The sequence below is a fragment of the Antechinus flavipes genome, chromosome 6, assembly GCF_016432865.1.
Source record: "Antechinus flavipes isolate AdamAnt ecotype Samford, QLD, Australia chromosome 6, AdamAnt_v2, whole genome shotgun sequence".
Classification (NCBI taxonomy): domain Eukaryota; kingdom Metazoa; phylum Chordata; class Mammalia; order Dasyuromorphia; family Dasyuridae; genus Antechinus; species Antechinus flavipes.
Genome location: NC_067403.1, coordinates 28,778,113 through 28,798,509, shown reverse-complemented (window position 1 = coordinate 28,798,509; position 20,397 = coordinate 28,778,113). Strand labels below are relative to the sequence as shown.

Sequence of the window (20,397 nt, the reverse complement as noted above, 5' to 3'; positions counted from 1 at the left end):
GGGAACCAATCCGCAAACTAGTTGCCAAGCGTGATTATGTAGAACTGCATGAGGAGAATAGCAAGAGGGAACACATCAATAACTGACATTTAAGCTGATGATCACGTTCGTCAGTTTGTAAAGGTAGATCAGACCAACAAAGCAATAAACAACAAAAAGATGGGAAATGAGCTGTTGACTTTTAAAGATTTCGGATGTATTCTGTAATTCTGAAAATATCACGTGGATACCATGGAGACATCACAGAAAACTCATAGCTGGGAAAAGAGGCTATATATCAGTACATACTTCAGCTTGCCTTCTTCCCCAGAAATTCATCGCCTGACATTAATTTTATTTTAAATTACTGCTAAAAACCTGAAAAGGTAAAAATTTTAAATTAAGTTATTTTGTACACCAAAATTGAAATTGCTAAAACTAGAAAGAGCTATTAAGACTAAAACATTTTCACAGGAATTGCATGAATTTAAAATCAACTGTGAACAAATGGCATCCTTCTGCACTGTTAAAACACTGCCACCAGCTATATAATATGTCTATATACATCTATATAATATGCCTGGACCCCATTTTCTGGGGCTTAATTCACCTTAATTATTTGAAGAGAAGGACTGTATTTAATTCCTGTGCTTTAGCTCCCCTAAAGGGGTGCTATCCTCTGCTCTAGCAACATCAATTCCCCCCTCAGTTTTGAAAAACCGTCCAGGGACACCCCAACAGCACAGGCTCACTGCACACATTAAGCAGCGAATGTCTCCTCCTCCACCGGAGCGCGTGCTCCTCCCGTAGTGCAGAAACCAAACCCCGCTCCTCTCAATGCCAGCTCTTCACAGTTTTGTTTAAGAGAACTTTGCATAGTTTTGAAGTCTAGCCAACAACTACAGTAACTGCCAATATGATATGCCTCAAGATCAGTCGTATTTTCGATTCCGAGCGTTTCTCCCAAAAGCAAAATGCCAATGGACTCCCCAGCCAGCTCTACTGAAGTTCCTATATTCTAGGAAGTTGCATGTGTTTAAGTGAACTTATATTCACAACAACAAACATCTTTGGGAGTCAACTTCCAGCAGCTAATTGAGTACCCGATTCTTTTAAATATTTACATACTACACTAATTCTTCTGTCACATATTGTTTTCCAGTCACTTAAAAAAAAAATAAAAATAAAAAACTGAAGTTAACGAATACTGTACAACTGACTATTCGACTAAAAGTAGAGCTGTTCCACAAAACGCGTCCTTAACAATAATAGAACCTATTTGGTTGGAATGTCAGCTTTTCTAATAACTGGATCTGCTCCAAACAGATTTGTATTTTGTGTTTTGTAAACTTTAAATGCCAAATAACCCAAAACAGCAATTCAGAAACTATTTTCTGCCAGGGCACCTCTTTGTTCCCCAATCTGCATTCTTTAAAAGGACGCTTGTTCCAACCATTAAAAAAAAAAGAGAACAAGGCAATTTTGTCAGATATTAAATTTTGCAATAAGGAGTCAAATATCTCTATAATGCACACCCACCCACATATATATAAGTATGTATTTAACACATGGCAAAAACAAATTATGAGGGAAGAATAAAGAGGACCATTGCAATATTCAAAAGGTATAATGTTCATTAAAATTGTAGATAGGAGGACTCCCTTATGGAAAACCACCTCAGTCCCCAAAAATGATCACATCTTTAGACTCCCTGAGCAGCCTTGAGCTACATAGTTATCTGACATGTACTTAATGAATGGGGCCCATTTGAGGCTAAAGCATCCAATCAAAGGCAAAATTCATGTCTTCAAAAACCAAAGGCAAGTAATTCTTGTTTTTTAACAATCAGAAATCTACTTCATTTCTCTGAGAAAAAAAAATTATGTACAACGTAAGTTGTATGTAGCAATATTTAGAAATGGTAAACTGGGCTGATGTATTTTAGTTAGACGAGGGACACAAACAAACACAGAACGTTCACCACTTAATCCTGTGAATAAGACTGTGTAACCAAAAAAGCAAATAAACTTTGACCAAGAGGAAATGAGAAAGAAATACCCATAATTCCATACTACTATAATATCTCAAAATAAAATTCTAAAGTCCATAATTCTTTAAAATAAATTAAAAAAACATTTCCTTTGGCATCATCAGAAAATAACTAGGCTACATACAATAAAAGGTAATTGGAGGAAAAACCTCATGCTTAAGCAAACAGTATAGAAAAAAAACCAGGCTTCTGTTTACAATGAACTAAAAGATTTTAGTGTTAAGAATTTCTAAAACATTTTAGGTTAGGTTCACTTTAATTTCTTGTTCTAACCTTTTAACATATGTAATAATGATTCTTATTGCTTCCAATATATCAAGAATACAAAACAACAAAATTGTTCAAAAATAATTCTGTCTGCATCTTTTAAAAACTAGCGTTATGACTTAGATAAATAATCTGTTGGGGAATGGAAGCTTTTGATGTGACATACCACAACCTAATCCAGTCTCTAAACTTCTGCTTCTTCATCAGACCGAAAAACTCAACAATAATTCTACTTGAAGTATATATATATATATGCCTGTTGGCATAAATTAAGTTCAACATTCTATAAATGGCCACACTGATAATCTAATTTGCAAAACTAAGAATTTTCAAACTTTTGAATTGAGGATGTAATGTCATTTTAATACGAATAGAAAGTCTGAGTGTATGTACACAAGAAAGTAAGATTTTTCAATTCTTGTCAGAAACATCATAAAGAAAGCTAGGTTTTTAACACACTTCCATTTCTTTTTATGTGCATTTTAAGTATGTACAAGAAAACATTAACAGCTTCCATGTGGCAACAATGGGGAAATGTAAGCAAAAGTGAAATTTTAAGTACCTGATAAGCAATCCTTACAATAAAGCCCCAAATAATAGAAAACTGTTGCAAATTGTTGATTGCATTAAAACAAGTACTCAAAAAAAAAAAAAAAATCTTCAACTACTGAGGCAGCAGACAGTTTTTAAAAAGTGTGTCCAAACAGTGAAAATTAAGTTATGTTCTTCCTCTAATTACAGGAAAACCACAACATAAGAATGTACTGGTCTTAGAAAAAATAAAATCCAATAGCCCCATTTTTGCACCACCTCTTATGCATGAAGGTTCCAAGACTGCATGAAGTATAATGACAAAATATTGTCATATGAAGATGGAACATAAGCTATTAAAAATGGCACATTCTCAACCAGAAAAACAAAGAAAAAATTAATTTACCATGAGAATTTAGCTATGTAAATTGAAGAGAAAGTAAATGTGGTGCCCCGATCCAATGACAGGGATAGAAAAGGTTCTGAATAGGTCACCATTTTCAACCAATTTTTTTTTTTGGTCTTTAAGTTTTCTAAGCACGCAAATATTTAAAATGGTGCTCTCTCCAGCTACCAGGTTCTAAGAGGTCTAGCAAAATACAGGCATGCAAGTAAATTCACAGGCACAGAAAATCAATGTTAAAAACATTAAGGTAGCTGTGAAGAATGACATCAACAATTTGGATGGCCTTAACACGTTCAAAATATTACTTAAATAATTATTCAACAAAATCCTGATGCAAACTCTTGCTAGTCTTGGTCACACTGCTAAATGCTAAAGTAGCATGTTTTGTTTTCCCGTAGTCTTAGCTGAGCTCAAAGAATTTTTACACTATTTAGTAAGAAAAAAAAATTAAAGTATTTCCCCTTTTTAAATTTACACAGACGTTTAATTAGCTTTATTTACAGAGCAGGGTTTGTTTTTTTTCAGTCTTCAATCATGCCTAGATAATAATTAGGCAAGAATGCCAGTTTTAAAAGAATCTATGCAGAATTCTAAAAATAACAGATGGTGATGCTCCTCAAGAAGGGGGCAGACTGGACTACAGCAGCATTTTTCTCTCTATGCCTCAGTTACTCAGAAGCAATTCTGTTGCAGTCTCTACATCCCATGATTTTGAAGACAAGGCCACTATTACTGCATTCTGAAAAGAAACAGGGAAAAAAGAATCAGATCCCCTCAAAGAAATTTCAAAAGCATTTTTTCTGTTTATGATGTTGAACTGGCAAACCCTTTGTAAAGTTTACTACATGTATATATAAAACGTTTTCATAGCAAAAAACTGATTTAGTTGCTTGGATTTTTAATTTTTTTTTAAGCAACTAAAAATGATAGACAAAAACAGTAAAGATCATTTCAGCAACCTTTCTGATCCCTCTCCATTTCTCCAAGCAATAATAAAAATAAAGCACGTGATAAAATGTACTTACCCTATCAAAGCCCATAGCACATAGGTTTTCTATTTTTTTGGTGTATTCTGGACTAGAAACTGGTGCTCCAGCATACACATGTGCCCAAAGTCGAGCTGTCTGTTTGAACATTTCTGGATTTTGTTTGTACTATATGAGAAAACAAAATGAAACAATTATTTGGTTCAAATAAAACTACACACAACAAGTATTTCAGGTGCCAAAACTTAAAAAGCCTGACCAGACTTCCAAGTTCTATTACATAAGGAACACACTCAAAATGCTACGCGATTAGCTTGCAGATGAAGTCAGGGTATAAATCTTGACTCCAAAACTCCAAAGCTGTAAGCCTCTGGAGAAGACCCTTTTATTTCTCTTGAAGCTGTTTTCTCATCTGAAAAATGTGAATAATGATGATTTAAAATACCTACCCTCCCTCAAAGGGAAAGTGCCTTGCATATCTTAAAACACTACATAAATGTGTTACTATTAATATTTCGTTGTGGGTCTCTCTCCTCTACCAGAGATTACAACCTTTGATTATCTTTCATCCTCTGTGATTCAATCATAAATTAATAAATCCTTCATAAATCATGCACTCAACAACAATCTGGGTTAATCTAAATCTTTTACGTGCTTTTTAGGGGGATTATCAATAGGGATTTATATTCACTAGGCATCTTTTTCACTCTTCTTTAAAAGTTGCTTGTAAGTTTTATTTTTCTATGACAAGTGATTTGTATTATTACGTTTCTTGACCCAAAATAAAAGAAATCTGGAACCTGAATTGTAAGATTGCTGCACAGTAATATTTGTAGAAGAGGAGGGAAAAAGGTCACCAAAGGGAGGGAAATACAGCTAAATTAAAGGCAGGCAATGGCTGTGCGTAAAAGCTAAAATTTAATATAATGCAGATTTACATTTCTAAAGACTTTTCTTACTATAAGGTGAAAAAAATCATTGCTAACATTCCAAACACACCTTGAATATTAAGGAATGAGTATTTACCATGGCTGGCTTCAAAATTAATTACAGTTTAAATGTCAACAGGAACATTATGTACATATAATTTGCTTCAAGCAAATGGGGATGCTTTTGTAAACATTTGGGGATGAAATGAGTACATTAAATTTTTTTTAAATAGCTGCACTGGCTTCTATATAATGTCAATTCAAGGCTATAAAAGTAAATAAGAAATAATCGCTGCCTTAAAGGAAATTTAAATCACATGCATGAATAGGTCTATACAAAATGAATACAAGTAATTTTAAGGACAGAACACATTCTAGGCGTGGGGACAGACGCAGAGACAGAGGAAGGAGTGTTCAATGATAAGAACAGTAAAAAAGGTCAGTTGGGCTAAAACACAAAGTTCGGGAAAAGAAGTAAATATATAACATGGGTTGAAAACATGGGTAGACTGAAGGGCTTTAAAATGTCCAAAAGATTCTGCATGGGATCCCAAAGGCAAAAACCTATAAAGCTTAGGATAGGAAGAGATTGATGCAAAGATACAAAGAGAAGATCAGCATAATGATGATGAGCAGCTCAAGTCAGGGAGTACCACCTAAGTGGACAGAATCAGCAATTGATAATGAATCTTAAAAATTACACAATCCCTGAAAGATGTCAACTATATCAAAATCCAAAACACAAAGTGAGATATGCAATAAAAGCTAACAAAAAGAACTGTTTTTAAACTGTAAAAGGAAGATTAAAGAATTAGAATGCTTATTATTCCAGATTATTGTTATAACAGAGATGAGAAGATGGTAAAAGAATATTCAACTGGAGACAGTTTAAATCACCAAGTCTATATGAACTATCTACCATAGTGCTGAAATAACCTGGATATATATTTATATAGTTATTGACAGAGACCTCTGAAAAATCTGGGAGAAGAGAAGGAATGTCTTATACATTTAGATAATATTTTGATTTTTTTAAATAATGAAAAGGACATTGAGAATTCAAAATATAGGCAGTTATAACAAATGATTTCTAAAATATTTAAACGAAATCATTTACAAACATTGGAAAATCAACATAAAACTGTTATCATGTGAAGGAGGAATTAGGAGTTCCAGAGAGCAGAAAGTTTTTTGAATGTCAATAACAATTTAAAAATACCAAGGAGAGAGGAAGAGAATTCAGAAAAGATCAAGAATAAACAAGGGAATATATGTATTATGATACTGAATTTGACATATGCTTTTTAAAAAGGTTCTACAAATATTTATAGTTTCATATCCAAAAAGTCTTTCTGTTCATTTTATGTAGAAACAGTTGCAGTTGTTAAAAAGTTAATAATAAAAGATTATTGAAGGGAAGGGAAAAGTAATCATTTCTAAATAAGAATAAAGCACTTTTCAAAATTTTCACTATTCGTGTTTTAATCTAACTAGCTATTTAAAGGCACAGATCATCTTTCTTATTTTTCTATCTCCTCTCTCTGGATCATGCAGGATTTATTAATAACGATGATAGCAGTTAGCATAACCATTTCAAGTTTGCAAAGGACGTTACAAAATCTGATACTAACAATTCTGACAATGACATGAAATTATAATCCTTATTTTGTTAGAGATGAAGAGAATGTGCAAGTCCGCTAAGTAACATGGCAATAGTCACACAGCTAATCGGTCTGAGGCAGCATCCACTAGCAGCCTTAGTAAGTTATGGAGAGTTTAATAAACTGAAGAAAGAGAAGAGAAAGTCAGAGGAAAATCACAAGGTAAATACTGTGTCGAGGTGGCCAAGGAAAAGCAGCCATGGCGTGTCAGCTACAGAATGCTGCAGCAACAAGACAGCTGCATTAGGGGGAACAAGCAGGTCTCAGCTCTCACACAGAAAAGTTAAAGATGGCTGAGAAAAATCTGATAAGAGAAAGTAGCCCAAATGTGAAGGAAAAAGAGAGAGCAGGATCGATTCAGGTTATATATATAAAGAGGAAATGAAGATCAAATGCAAATAAGTTCTAAATATTAATCAAGGTATCCTTAATTTTTTGGCTACTGCTATGGAGAAAAAATAGTAATATATGCAGTTAAACTTATACCACAATGCTATATAAAGAATATTTCTGGACTAAATAAAAAATGAACTCAGGATTTTAAAAATAAAAATAATCTAAAAACTTGTACATTAAGTCAACACTGAGGCAGCTAGAAGGCACAGTGAATCAAAACCCGGTCCTGGGGGTTATGAGGGTCCCGAATTCAAATCTAGCCTCAGAAACGAGACACTTACAAGCCCATATGACCTTTAGCTAGGCACTTAACCCTGAAATGCTTTAAGTGCTTTAAGGCGTTACTCTACAATGTTTTACACTTTCAAAGAGAGAGTTGTTGATTACAAGTTTGGTAAAATATAATACCCTGGAGTTTTATATTGTCCCAATAGCACAATACACTGTAGATGCAGATGCTCAACAAATAATAACTACATATTACATTCCTACGATCCCCCAAAATTACAGGAAGAAGATGTAACAAGCACTCTGTTGTCATTTCGTTGATGAATCCTAAGATAAGGGCTTCAATCTCTTTTATTTTAGAGATGAAGTAAACTAAGGTCCAAAGATAAATGTCTAAGATAACTTAGATCTGAACTTGGTCCTCCTCTCCTTTCAATTCAAAGACAATCTCCATGAATAAATAGTTCATGGTCTTCAAAGACTATAGGCCCAAGGAAAGTACAAGAAACTTTGCCTGATAAAGTAGGTAAGTTCTGGATTGATGTCATGTTCCCTTTCTCCTGACCCACTGACCCTGCCCAGGATACTCAAAGCTCAATTTGAACCAGAATAGAAAACATGGGAAATCTTTTTTTCCATGTTCTTTTAACTGTGTCTCCTCTAATAGAATCTTAAAAATGAAAAAAAGAGCTTTTAAAAATCATTGATCCTCATATCACAAAGGACTACCTTCTGTTAATTTGTTCTTCTCCATGTCTGTGTTCTGATCTCTCATATAAATCCCCTTGCTTTAAGCAACTATTTAAAAAAGGAAACTGAATTATCTATAGAAGTAAGGCTTGCCATAGGAAGAAAAATCGTTAAGCAAATAAAAAGACCTCACTTCCTTTCTCTGCAGAAATAATTATTTTCAAGATGTACAGATAATATTAGATATAAATGATGAATTGATTGTTTCCTGGAGAAAACAGCAAGATCATATGCAATGGAGTGCTAATCCAGTGAAGCACAAAGTTAAGTGCTATAAATCTGTCCAGACTACTTCTACACTAGAAAATCTTCTATGACTCCTTACTGCCTGTTTACAATTCCAATAACTACCTTATCTTAATGCCCTATCACTATCCTTCCATGAACTCTAAATTCTAGCCAAACTAATCCACTTTCTGTGATCAAAATGTTCTTTTAATGTTTCCTGCAACTTTCATGGTTGCTTTGTTTGTTAATACTACTAGTATGCCCTATTTTGCAAAGTGGGTCTGCTCTACTTTTAAAATCTGCTCTAATCAAGCATGTATTATTCTGTCTCCTGAACATAATGTTCATTATCCTAACACACACTCTCATGCATTTGCTATTCTAGTTTTACCACATCACCTCCTTTTTCTTAATGTAAGAACAAATCTACACACACATTTACATAGTACTTTAAGATTTACACAATTTTCTTTTCCCAGAACAATACTTTGAGATAGGTAATACAAATGCCATTCCAGTTTTTGCTGTTCAATCGTTTCACTCAGGTCCTACTCTTCATGATCTCATTTGTGTTTTTTTGGGAAAACAAAATGATTTGTCATTTCCTTCCTTCAGATGAGGAAAATCAAGCAAAAAGGGTTAAAGGCCTTGCCCAAAGTCACAAAGCTAGTAATCGAAGGCCATATTTGACCCTTGTGACTTTAGAACACTCTCTCATATGTATATTTAGTAAATACTTGTTGGACTGAAATCTATGCATATATATAATCAGGTAAAAAACAACTTTAAATGCAACACATGGAAATTTAATAGACAAAAGGCCACTCATCAGTAAAGTAGAATTTGTGTAAGGTACATACTTTTCTTCCTTAATCATGAGTTTTTACTTAGTAAAATAGCAAAAAAGTGTTCAATGATTTTACAGCTATAAAATGGATCTTGCTAAAAGACAACCCAATCAATACAAGGAAAATACAAGTTTTATTCTATCTGCTTTGGAAGAATGAATAAAATTGGATTATAAAGTGATTTGGGAAGTCATCTAGATGATATAGTAGATAGAACATGGGACTTAGAATCAGGAAAAGTCATCTTTATGAGATCAAATCTATTCTGAGACTTGCCCAGGGTCACAAGTCACTTAACTCTATTTGCCTCAGTTCCCTCATCAGTAAAATGAGCTGGAAAAGGAAATGGCAAAGCACTTTAGTACCTAGTACACAAATGGGGTCCTGAAGGGTCAGATACAACTGAATGCCTAAAGAGCAACAAAAAACTGATATCCCTCCCCCGTGATTAGAGGCTCTGGGTCCATAACAGCTAAACATTAATAGCTAATGCCAAAAAAAGAACTTTCTATTCTGCACAGGCTATTAAATAAGAATAAGAGACCTAGATGAATTGTTAATTTTGCACCCAGGATTTAAAATGATTATTAGATCAAAACAATTTTGAAAAGTTTTATATATAATAAAAATTAGCCTACCTAAAAAAAGCAGACTTTCTTAAGATAAATCCACTGATTTTGCTCCAATAAAAAGGTTATCAATTAGCCACTGTCACGAGAATATCAGTTACATAGAAGCACTCTAATCACTATAAGACAACAGACTGCTATCTGAGTAAGGATCACTTTCAAAGATGAAATAGCAATGAATTCCATGTATTTAAGTTAGGAGATTGATCACTCTTCAGTGAATTCTAGTCAGGAATAGATATATTAAATTTTCAGTTATAATTAAGAGACTACTGATATAACCTCAAAAATTAATTTGTTCAAAAATTAATCTTAGCATTAGAACTGTCTATCTTAAGAACTTTTAAACATTAAAATTGAGAAAATGAAAGTTAAGTGTGATTTTCATTTAATATGCTAAATTTCAAAATAAAGTACAAATGAGTTTCAGATACCTTACCTGATTTGCTACTACTGCATCTTGTGGATCATCTGGTTCTGCAGCTGCCAATAATGCTTGCAATGAGAGCAATACTGTCCTTAGAGTCATTGCTGCTGCCCTAAAATTCAAGTATGAAAACATTTTTTATTAAAAAAAAAAGTGTGTTTTTCAGCAAGGAAATAAAAAACATGATTTTTCTGAAAACTAAGAACATTAAAAAATAGAAAAATTAAAGGCAGCCTTTCCATTTTTATTTTACATCTGAATACCTCTTTATATTTTTCCATAGTCCCTATCATAATCAGAATTGGGTTTTCAAAAGTCTGTTGTGAAAAGAGTTGGTCTATTATTACTCCCATTGTAGACAGGAGGAAATAGCTCAGATGTTAAATTACTGGCCCAAGTCATAGTGAGTGAATGGAAAAGCCAGGACTAAGTCCATAATCTTCTAGTTCGACAACCAATACCCTTTCCAATATACAAGAGAGGTATGCAAAATAAAGTGGCTAGTTTTTTGCCCTGTCTTTAGCCTGAAGAATAGTTTTTACATTTATAAATAATATTTAATTTTCTTTTAAAATGCAAAAATCATTCTCAACTCTCAGGACTTACCAAAAAACCAGGAAGCTCACCCTACTCTAAAATATGATTATACCATGATTGAGATTTCTTTAGTTTTTACATTCTTTTCAACTCAATCCTTTCTTCGTCCCCTCCCACCCCCCAAAAAAAGGAAGAAAGAAAGAAAAATTTGTGCATATGTTTTGTCCCTATGTTTTATCCAGTTGTCACCAATGTGATAACGAAATTCTGGAGGACAGACAAAACAGCCAAAATACAAGGTTTTCTTTCCTGACTTTCTATTCACTTCTGCAGGCAGAACCCATAACATAAAATGATGGAAAATTACTAACTACTTCTTTTGTACTGACTTGAAAAAATGAGCTAAGTTATACTAAAGTTTTGAAATATTCAAATATTTTTAGGAAAATCTGAAAGCACTAGGTAACATTCTAAAAGAATGCTCAAGAGTCAGGGGGGAAAAAGCTAAAATAAAGAATAACGTACCCGCTCAAAAAAAAGTTCTTAAAAAAAAACTTATGAAATCAACATTGTTATTTTGCTGAACTGGAGTTACACGTAGGTCTTCTAAAGCACATTTTAGACAATATAACATACTTATGAAAAGAAAGAAAATGACACATTCGGCTTCAGAAGGCAAATTAGGAAAATCAAAACAGCAAACTAAAACTAATATTACATAGGTAGATCAATGGCAAGAAATGAAATCCCCCTTTCTTTCTCTTACAAGGGGATTATGCAAATTTGAACCTCATTACTAACAATCCTAGCAGAATGAAAGAATAAAAACAGTCCATTTGATTTATGATTATCTCTAGGGAGATGCCAAGAAAAAAGAGAGAAACTTTACATTCTCTCACATATTAAATGAAACACTTGTTTTTAGAGGGATAGAATAAAATGTACAATAAATCTTTCCATAGTTCGCTGATGTTCCAAACAATGAGAAATTTGTGAATAAAGACAAAGAAAACAAAATAGTACTGACAATTCCTAAATTCATCTCAGAGTTCAAAACAAACAAAAAAAAGCCAGTCAGAATAAACTTAGCATAGTACAAGCTTCCTTCAAATTAAAAAGAATAGAGTTTGGCTACTTCATCTTTTTAAATCTAACCTGTCATCATTAGGATATGGAAAACCATGTGTTGGGGGGAGGAGAGAGAAAGAAAGGGAAAAAGAAAAAGGGAAGAAGAAAGGAAATTTATGGAAAATAAGCTACCACCCTCTAAGTGAAAACCATAACTATTGTACCAATATCAAATCAAAGTGGGCATACAAAAGTGTTCATAGTTTACAAGTCGGCATTCTTGTTCTTCTCTACAAATGTAATTTCATTGGTACTGAAAAGTCTTATTGCCAATGTAGCTTTGAGTCTTGAAAAGTCACCAGGGAGAATAAGTGACTTGTCCCATATCTTTCTTCTTGAACATAAACCTGGCCTCTACTCAACTGCTTTCTCAAGCAACATTTATTCCAAATATTTACTATATCACACAATCCTAATGTTTGAATATCATCAAGTATCAATAAGTTCATAGTGATAAAATGATACAGAATAATGTAGTATTAAATATTTTAAGGAAAATGTGAAAATGCCTTATATCTTTCATAGCTAAGATTTCATAGCTGGCCTTTTAAAAATCTTCAATTTTGACAAATGAATATACAAAACATTTTCAAGATGTAGAACTACGTACAGATTCATAAATTCTAAAGTTTTAAAGTATCACTACTGTATCCATTTCCAGTGGTGATTCCTTGAACAATTACAGAATTTCCCTAAATGGTCTTAATATTAAAAAAAAAAAAAAAAACCACTTCAGAATGGGAAAACTTGGGTCAGAAATATTAAATTATGAACACACAAGAAGAACTACAGATACCAAGATATTAAAAGGAAATAGTACTGTGTAGGATGCAAAGATCCTAAATCCAATCGACTGTTCCAAGGCGTGGTACAAACAGAAAGTTTCTTTATTTTGATATTCCTGAGAAGAGGGCAGTGTCCCTTCACCAGAAAGTCTGGAGCAGGGAAAGCCAAAGAGCATAGTTATATAGTGGAGGTTTACAGAAACCCTATTCATCCACCCATCTCCTGTTAATCCTTTTAAAATCATTGGCCAACTTGGTCTTTATTTCTTATTTGTCTTTGGAATACAGATGGTTTTTTGGTGGTACCTGGGTTTTGGTTAAGCAATGTTTCAAAATGTTATTAAGAAAAAGGGTCTGTTTTGCTTCAAAGCTAAGTAATCAATTAAGCAAGAGGGGTTCGTTTCTAAATTTCTGAGCTAGTAACTAAGGGGCTTTGGTCTGTTTTGCTTTTCCTCAATCAATCAGATAGGGATTGCTAGGTTTGAGACTTCTCAGATATCTCTAGCCTTCAAACAATTGGTCAGGCTTTTCTCTAGGCAGCTGAACAAGCATTAAAGGGGTAACCTTAGGTATTTTTTGCTGGAAGATCAAGTCTTTGCCCTTTTCCAGAGTCTTAATAATTAACCAGAGCCTTAATGTGGAGTCAAAACTACCCAAGGTTATTATTGTGAGAAGTCCTCAGTTTCCTGTTACACTCAGTACTGTAAGTGGTAGTTTTAAAAAAAAAAAATTTATTTTTTCCAGTCGCATGTAAAGACAACTTTTAACATTTCACTTAAAAAAGTTTTGGAATTTCAAATTTTCTTTCTCCTTCCTTCACTCCCTCCCCACCATGGTTTATACATGTTCAATCTTGTAAAATGGATTCTATCTGGTATTTTATTTAATAAAACTTCTTGTACTATATGCCAAATTCCACAGCAAACAAACCCTGATAAAATATTTCCTTATCCATTAAAATCCCATATTACAAATAAAAAGTTACAAAGATGAACTGAGAGACGTCTTTTAACAACTAATTTCACAATGACTATCAAACTAAAGACAATAATTCTGATCTCAAAATTTCATTTGGTCATAATTCTGGTAATCCTTCCAAAATTTTACAAAGAAACTCATGTTTCTTATAGTTCTTATAAAAGCAAAAGATACTTCTTATTCTCTCTCCTACACAAATTAAACTAAAACAAATTTATAACTGAAAAGTCACAACTAACAGAATATCATCAGTGTCACATTTACATTTTTGTTTATTCTTCAATATATTTCCTATGGTACCATCTGTATTGATTAAAAGTTACACTGCTCTAAAGATAGGTGTGTGGCAAGGAGTTGGTGGAAGCCACATTTTAAAAAAAGAGACTACAAACCACTACTAACCTTACCATTTAGCAGTTTTAAAATGCACTGCTTTAATATTTTATTAAGCTATATATAGTACATAAATTTCACTACTTATGCACATTTTATCTTACATCTATTTTTACAAGAAAACCCAGGAAAAAAAGTGTTAAGAGAAAAAGAAAAAGGAAGAAAGGATCTTAACTCACACTACTTAACAATTATATAGTATCTCTCATTCTTTTACCAAATGTTTAAATTTCCAGAACAAGACTGTACCCACAGTTTATTATTACCCTTAAGAAAAAGTATAATTCGTGAGTTTGTATTTTCAAACTTGAAAGGCCTTTAAAATCTGGATTTTTTATTCCCCAAGCCTATCCTGCAGTATTCCTGGTAATAAACTATCACTGACTTTAATCAAGATCACAGACTTAAAACCACAAAGGACTTCAGGTCTAAAACAATATCCTCATTTACAAATGAAAGAAACTGAGGCCCAAAGAAGCTGACAGGTAGGAGACCAGGGAGAGATTGGAACCAAGGCCCTTTTCTCAAATCCAATAATTCAAATGACAAAGTATGTTTCAAATTGTGTCAAGAGACCCAAACCCAGCATAATGCTGACAAACACACCAAGAAAGGCTGTTTGCAGCTGTGTAGGTTGTACCATATAATAAGCACATTCAGCTAATGCACAAAACCAGGGGCGGTCAATTGCTAGTCCTCTACAATTGCATGTTGAAAGGACCAACAAGAAAATCAAAGCAAAGCTATGGATATGAGTGTACTGGAAGCCTATTCCTCTCGAAGAAAAGAGCAGCAGGCTGATTTCAGGAAGCCTGGAAAGACTCTCAAGAAATGATGCTGCTCACCAGAAATTCATTGTACACAGTAACAAGATTATGTGATGATCAATTGAGCCGGACCTGGCTCTTTTCAACAATGAGGTGATTCAGGCCAGTTCCAATGGCCTTATGAGGGAAAGAGCCATCTGCACCCAGAGAGAGGACTGTGAGGACTGAGTGTGGATCAAAGCATAGTGTTTTCACCTCTTTTGCTGTTTGCCTGCTCTTTGTTTTTGTTTTTTTTCCCCTCAGTGTTTTCCCTTTTTGATTAGTTTTCTTTTGTAGCATGTTAAATGTAGAAATATGTTTAGAAGAATCGGAGTAATTGTTGCATGGGGCTGGAGTAGGGGAAAAGAGAGAAAAAAACTTGGAACGAAAGGTTTTTACAAAGGTGAATGTTGAAAACAATCTTTGCTTAAATTCTGAAAATAAAAAGCTATTATTTTTTAAAAGGGAAATAAAAATCATTTGCTTCTTTATCTATTTTCAAAAAGTTCACATTAAATCAATGCAAAGGAAACACAATGTAATGCACAATGCAGAAATTTTAATTGAAGACCTAGGTAGCAATACTTGCCTGTATTTTTTTTTTAACTCCTACCTCTATGATATTTGGGCAAGTCAACTAAATTAATGACTATTAATAAAAATTAAAATGGCTAACATTTATATATAGCTTTTACAATGTGCCAAATACTATACTAATAAGCTTGTTAAAATTATCCTATCTCACAATCACACTGCAGAAGGGTCATTTTACAAAAGACAAAACATGCAAACAATGGTGAAGTGATGTGCCCAAATCACACAGATAAGAAGTGTCTTCAGATGGATTTATATGCTTTTTTCCTAACTTCAGGCCCAAGCAGCTCACACAAATGATCATAACTGTTGAGGAAACTAAAAGATAAATTAGGTTTACATCATTATCTTTTACCACATGACAAAACAAGTTCCAATTGGATAAACTTCATTTAAAAGATTTTTTTAATCTAGAAGAATGATCAGTTCCACTTTTTTGATCAAACGTTTGTGGAGAAAAAAAAGTTTTTACATAAACAAAATGAATGCCACTTAAAATAAAAGGTAATCCCAACTGGAGAAAAATTCTTCATGTAAACTTATGATAAAAGATCTGATTTCCAAAATACAAAGGGAATGGATATAAATATATAAAAGTAAGTCACCTTCATCCTGAAGGGATCAAATAATACTTTATGATAGGAAATGAAATAACTATATGGCCAAAATATCCCAGTAACCAATAAGAGAAATAGAAATTATAACTCTTACATTTACTTCACAGGAAAACTGGAATGCAGGAAGATTACAATGAAGATTTAAAAATGCAAATAACCTGCATTGGGTGAACTATGAAGTATACTAACACACTTCATGATGACACTAATAATTCAACTAAACAGTATGGAAAACACATTGAAATTATATATAAAAGAAAAATAAAGGTGTTAAATTATTCATAGCCTTTAAGACTGAGTGATGCCACTAAGCAAATAAACCAAGAATACCATAGACAGAAAGATCTCATGCTTTTAAAATAAATACTTATAAGCAATGTTCTTTGCGGTAGAAAAACATATGGAGAAGACAGGTGGTGTCCACACATATAGGAATGGATCAAAAAAAGTAAAAATGTATTAACAGTATGTTATTGTACCATTAAAACAAAAAAGGGGGGCTGGGGGTTCACTAATATAATGAAAATCTCCATAGACACCATAATATTTATAGAAGCAGTAAAATCAATGTAGAGGTCTATTAGTTGTGGAATGGCTACCCAAATAAATTATTATAGTACCTGAATATGCTGTAAGAAACAACAAAAAAGGATGAATAGTTCCAAGGAAATTAAACAGAGCCAGAAAATATGTCCAATGACTAAAAATAACTTCAGTTAGAAAAATAAGACAAGTCAAAATTGAATTCTACAAAATTATAATGGCCCCTATTGATCCTGTCCCACAAATAAATGAGTAAATAAAAATTTTAAGATGCCTCTTCAAATGCTCTGAAGGGTTTTGTACGTATCATATTTTCTTACGGTAACTGGTTTTGCTGAATTGTTCTCATGTCCCTTTTTAAAATTTTAAATTGCTATGAGATGGTTTAATGAGAAATTCAGAGAATATTTAAACAATTATATATAGTTACAGAGCAAGCCAAGAGAGAACATAATAAACAGAATCGTGAAAGGGAAAAACAATATTAAAAACTCATAAAATGTAAGTACAATGCAATAACTAAATTTGATCTAAGAAATCTGAAAAAGAAATATGCTTCCTATCCTTACTCAGTGAAAATATGGGGGACTTTTCTTTTTATCAATTTTTAAACATTTTTATTTAAAAATCTGAGTTCCAAAATCTATCCCTGACTCTCTTCTTTCCTTTTCCCTTTCCCCTCCTTGAGACACTAAACAATTAGATATAGGTTATAATTGTGCAATTATGTTAAGACATTTCCAGTAATTTGAAGAATTATTGGAAATATATTAGTATTGGAATATGCCCTGGAGAATAATTAAGCCATTCACAGTTCATTGAACAATATTGCTATTTCTGTTGCTATTACAACATTCTCCCCATTCTGTTTATTTCACTATGTATAAGTTCATGTGAATCTTTCCAGATTTCTCCAGATATTCGCTTGTCATTTCTTATAGTGCAATAATATTCTCTTACAACCATATAGCCATTCTCCAATTGACAGGCATCTTTCTGATTTTCAATTTGTAGCCACCACAAAAAGAGCCCCTTTTTTGATGTCTTTAGGATATAGCATGCAGCAGTGGTATTGCTAAATCAAAAAGTATCCTTTGGACAGTTCCAAACTGTTCTTCAGAATGGTTGGATCACTTCAGAATTCCACCAACAATGCAATAGTGTCCCTTTTGCATATCTTCTCCAACATTTTCCTTTTTTTGTCACATTAATCAATTTGATAGGTGTGAGGTAACACCTCAAGAGTTGTTTTAATGAATTTGCATTTCTCTGATCAAAAGGGATTAAGAGTATTTACATAATGATAGATAGCTTTGGGTTGACTTTTTTTCAACCTGAAAACTACAGTCATATCCTTTGACTATCAATTAGGGAATGACTTGAATTTTTATAAATTTTACTCAAGTTCTCTAGATATTTAAGAAATGAGACCTTTATCAGACATATATCTATTGCAAAAATCCTTCCCGACTCAGGTTTTCGGCTTTCCTTATAATTTTGGCTGCACTGGTTTTGCTTATGCTAAAACTTAATTTTGTATAAGCAAAATTAGTGACTATATATTTTATACATACATACATGTACATATATACATACACATACACACACGCACACACACACATATATATAGGATATTATAATTTATTATTTCCACTGTTCAAATTTTTGGTCCTAAATTCTTCCCTCATACACAAATCTAACAGATGAACTGTTCCACTCTCTCTTAATCTGTTTATATAGTATCATCTTTTACGTATAAAAATTTCTTATCTTGATATAAGGTATAAGGTATGGATAAATACCTAGTTTCTGCCATACTGCTTTCCAGATTGACCAGCAGCAGTTTGTGTAAACTAATGAGCCCCCCCCCTTAGTATTATTGTGTTTTCGCAAATGTAAGAGTTTTCAATATTCATTTCTATTAAGATTTTGAGTTCCAAATCCTCTCTTTCCCTCCTTAACCTTCCCAAGATAAATCAAGCAATCCGAAACAGATTATATATGTGCAATCATTTTGAACATATTTTCACATGAGTCAGAGTGTGAAAGAAAACTCAAAATGAGGAAAAGGCAATAAAGCTATAATTAAATATTAAGTAAACAAAGAGTGAAAATGTTATCTGCATTCAGTCATGACTTTTTCTTCCAAAAGCTTGGCTGTTTATTATATACTACATTACTAATCTTTTCCACTGCTCTAAAAGTAGTGGACTCTAAAGGAAATGAAATAAAGCATTTGGTGTCAGGAAATGTCAATGTTTCAGATGATTTTGCTTATCTATCTCTTAAATTAAAAAAAAAATTGGAGGGAGGGAATGGGACGTGACATAAAATCAACAACAAGAAGAAAATTAGAATGACAGGAGTGGACAAGATAAGCTTTAAAATTAATTTCAGTTCTAAAACAATGATTCAACCTCTTGTTTTTATGTCAACATTTATTCTATATCATTGGGAAAAAGCTAAAGAAAAAAATACAGCAAAAGCATTAACAACCAACACTGTTGACTAAACAAAAGATTAGTGCTGATTCACTAATACAGAAAAGAACAGAAACATGAGGGTAGTTGTTTCCAATTTGGCTTCATTTCTCTATGCACAAGTGTATTACCAAATTAATTTTCAAAAATAAAACTGGTTCAGAAAATTATCAAATTATTCACAAAGAGAACAGCAAATTTTAAAATGAAATTCATAAAAACTTGTAAGCAAAAATAAATAACACTCCAAATTCTAGTTTGCATGCATTCTGAAGAAAATTCAGCATGTTTTAAAGGCCCAGAAGAGATAAGCTATAATAACCAACATTGTTCCCAATTATTATATGTGCTTCCAATTACCAATGATTTAAAGTAATCACATTCTTAAATGAACTAACACTGGAGGAAAAAAACTTTTTAAAGGGCCATTTCTTATGCATACATATATTATATTTAACATATACTTTAACATATTTAATATGTATTAGTTTACTTGCCATCTAGGGAAGGGGGTGGGGGGAAAGAGGAGAAAAGTTGCAACAGAAGGTTTTGCAAGGTTCAATCCTGAAAAATTACCCATGTATGTCTTGTAAATAAAAAGCTATAATAAAAGAAATTTTTAAAAGGGCCATTTCTGCTTCCTGCCTTATCTCCACAATCTTATCATATCCTCAAAGCTTTTGCAATTCAGCTCAACTTAGCGCTTAGTACAAGTGTCTAGAACACAGCAGGTATTTAATAAATGCTTGCTTTTGACCAACTCTACTTGATTCCTTCTTTCCAAATTCAAAAATAGCTTCTAAATCACCAAATTGGTGGCTATCACCAAATCCAATTCAGGGATTTTTATAAGTACTTATCCTCTTCCTCCATGACTTATCTATAACATCTAATACTATGGAACAACTTGTTTTAATAAGACTGTTCTTCCATGGATTTTATAATACTGTACTCTCCAGTTCACCTACTGTATCCTTTTTTAATCAAACAACATTCACATAGAATTCAGTTCTCAGCCTCCTCTCTTCTGTCTACATTTTTTGACACCCATTTCTGTGATGTTAAATCTCAATCTCTGTTTTTCCCTAAATTCCAGCTGAAAATTCCCAATTGTTTGCTTGGTCCTCCAAATATGGCTAAAATGAAAAAGCCTATGTTTCCTCTTAAAACTTTCTTTACCCCTAACATCTTCAGTGTTCTAGTTCCCTAGCTTCAAAATAT

General features: G+C 32.8%; 1 protein-coding gene across 3 annotated transcripts in view; it reads right to left on the bottom strand.

Moving 5' to 3' along the window:
- Nucleotides 1-2,631: 2,631 nt before the first annotated feature.
- UBE2K (ubiquitin conjugating enzyme E2 K) overlaps nt 2,632-20,397 on the bottom strand; it is a 70,803-nt gene continuing 53,037 nt past the window's right edge. For all 3 annotated transcript variants that reach the window (XM_051965640.1, XM_051965641.1, XM_051965642.1), the window contains 3 exons: nt 10,328-10,427; nt 4,259-4,387; nt 2,632-3,972 (listed from right to left, as the gene is read on the bottom strand). In XM_051965640.1, coding sequence (XP_051821600.1) covers nt 3,898-3,972; nt 4,259-4,387; nt 10,328-10,427 — 304 coding nt within the window. In that variant the 3' untranslated portion in view covers nt 2,632-3,897. The remainder of the gene's footprint in view (nt 3,973-4,258; nt 4,388-10,327; nt 10,428-20,397) is intronic.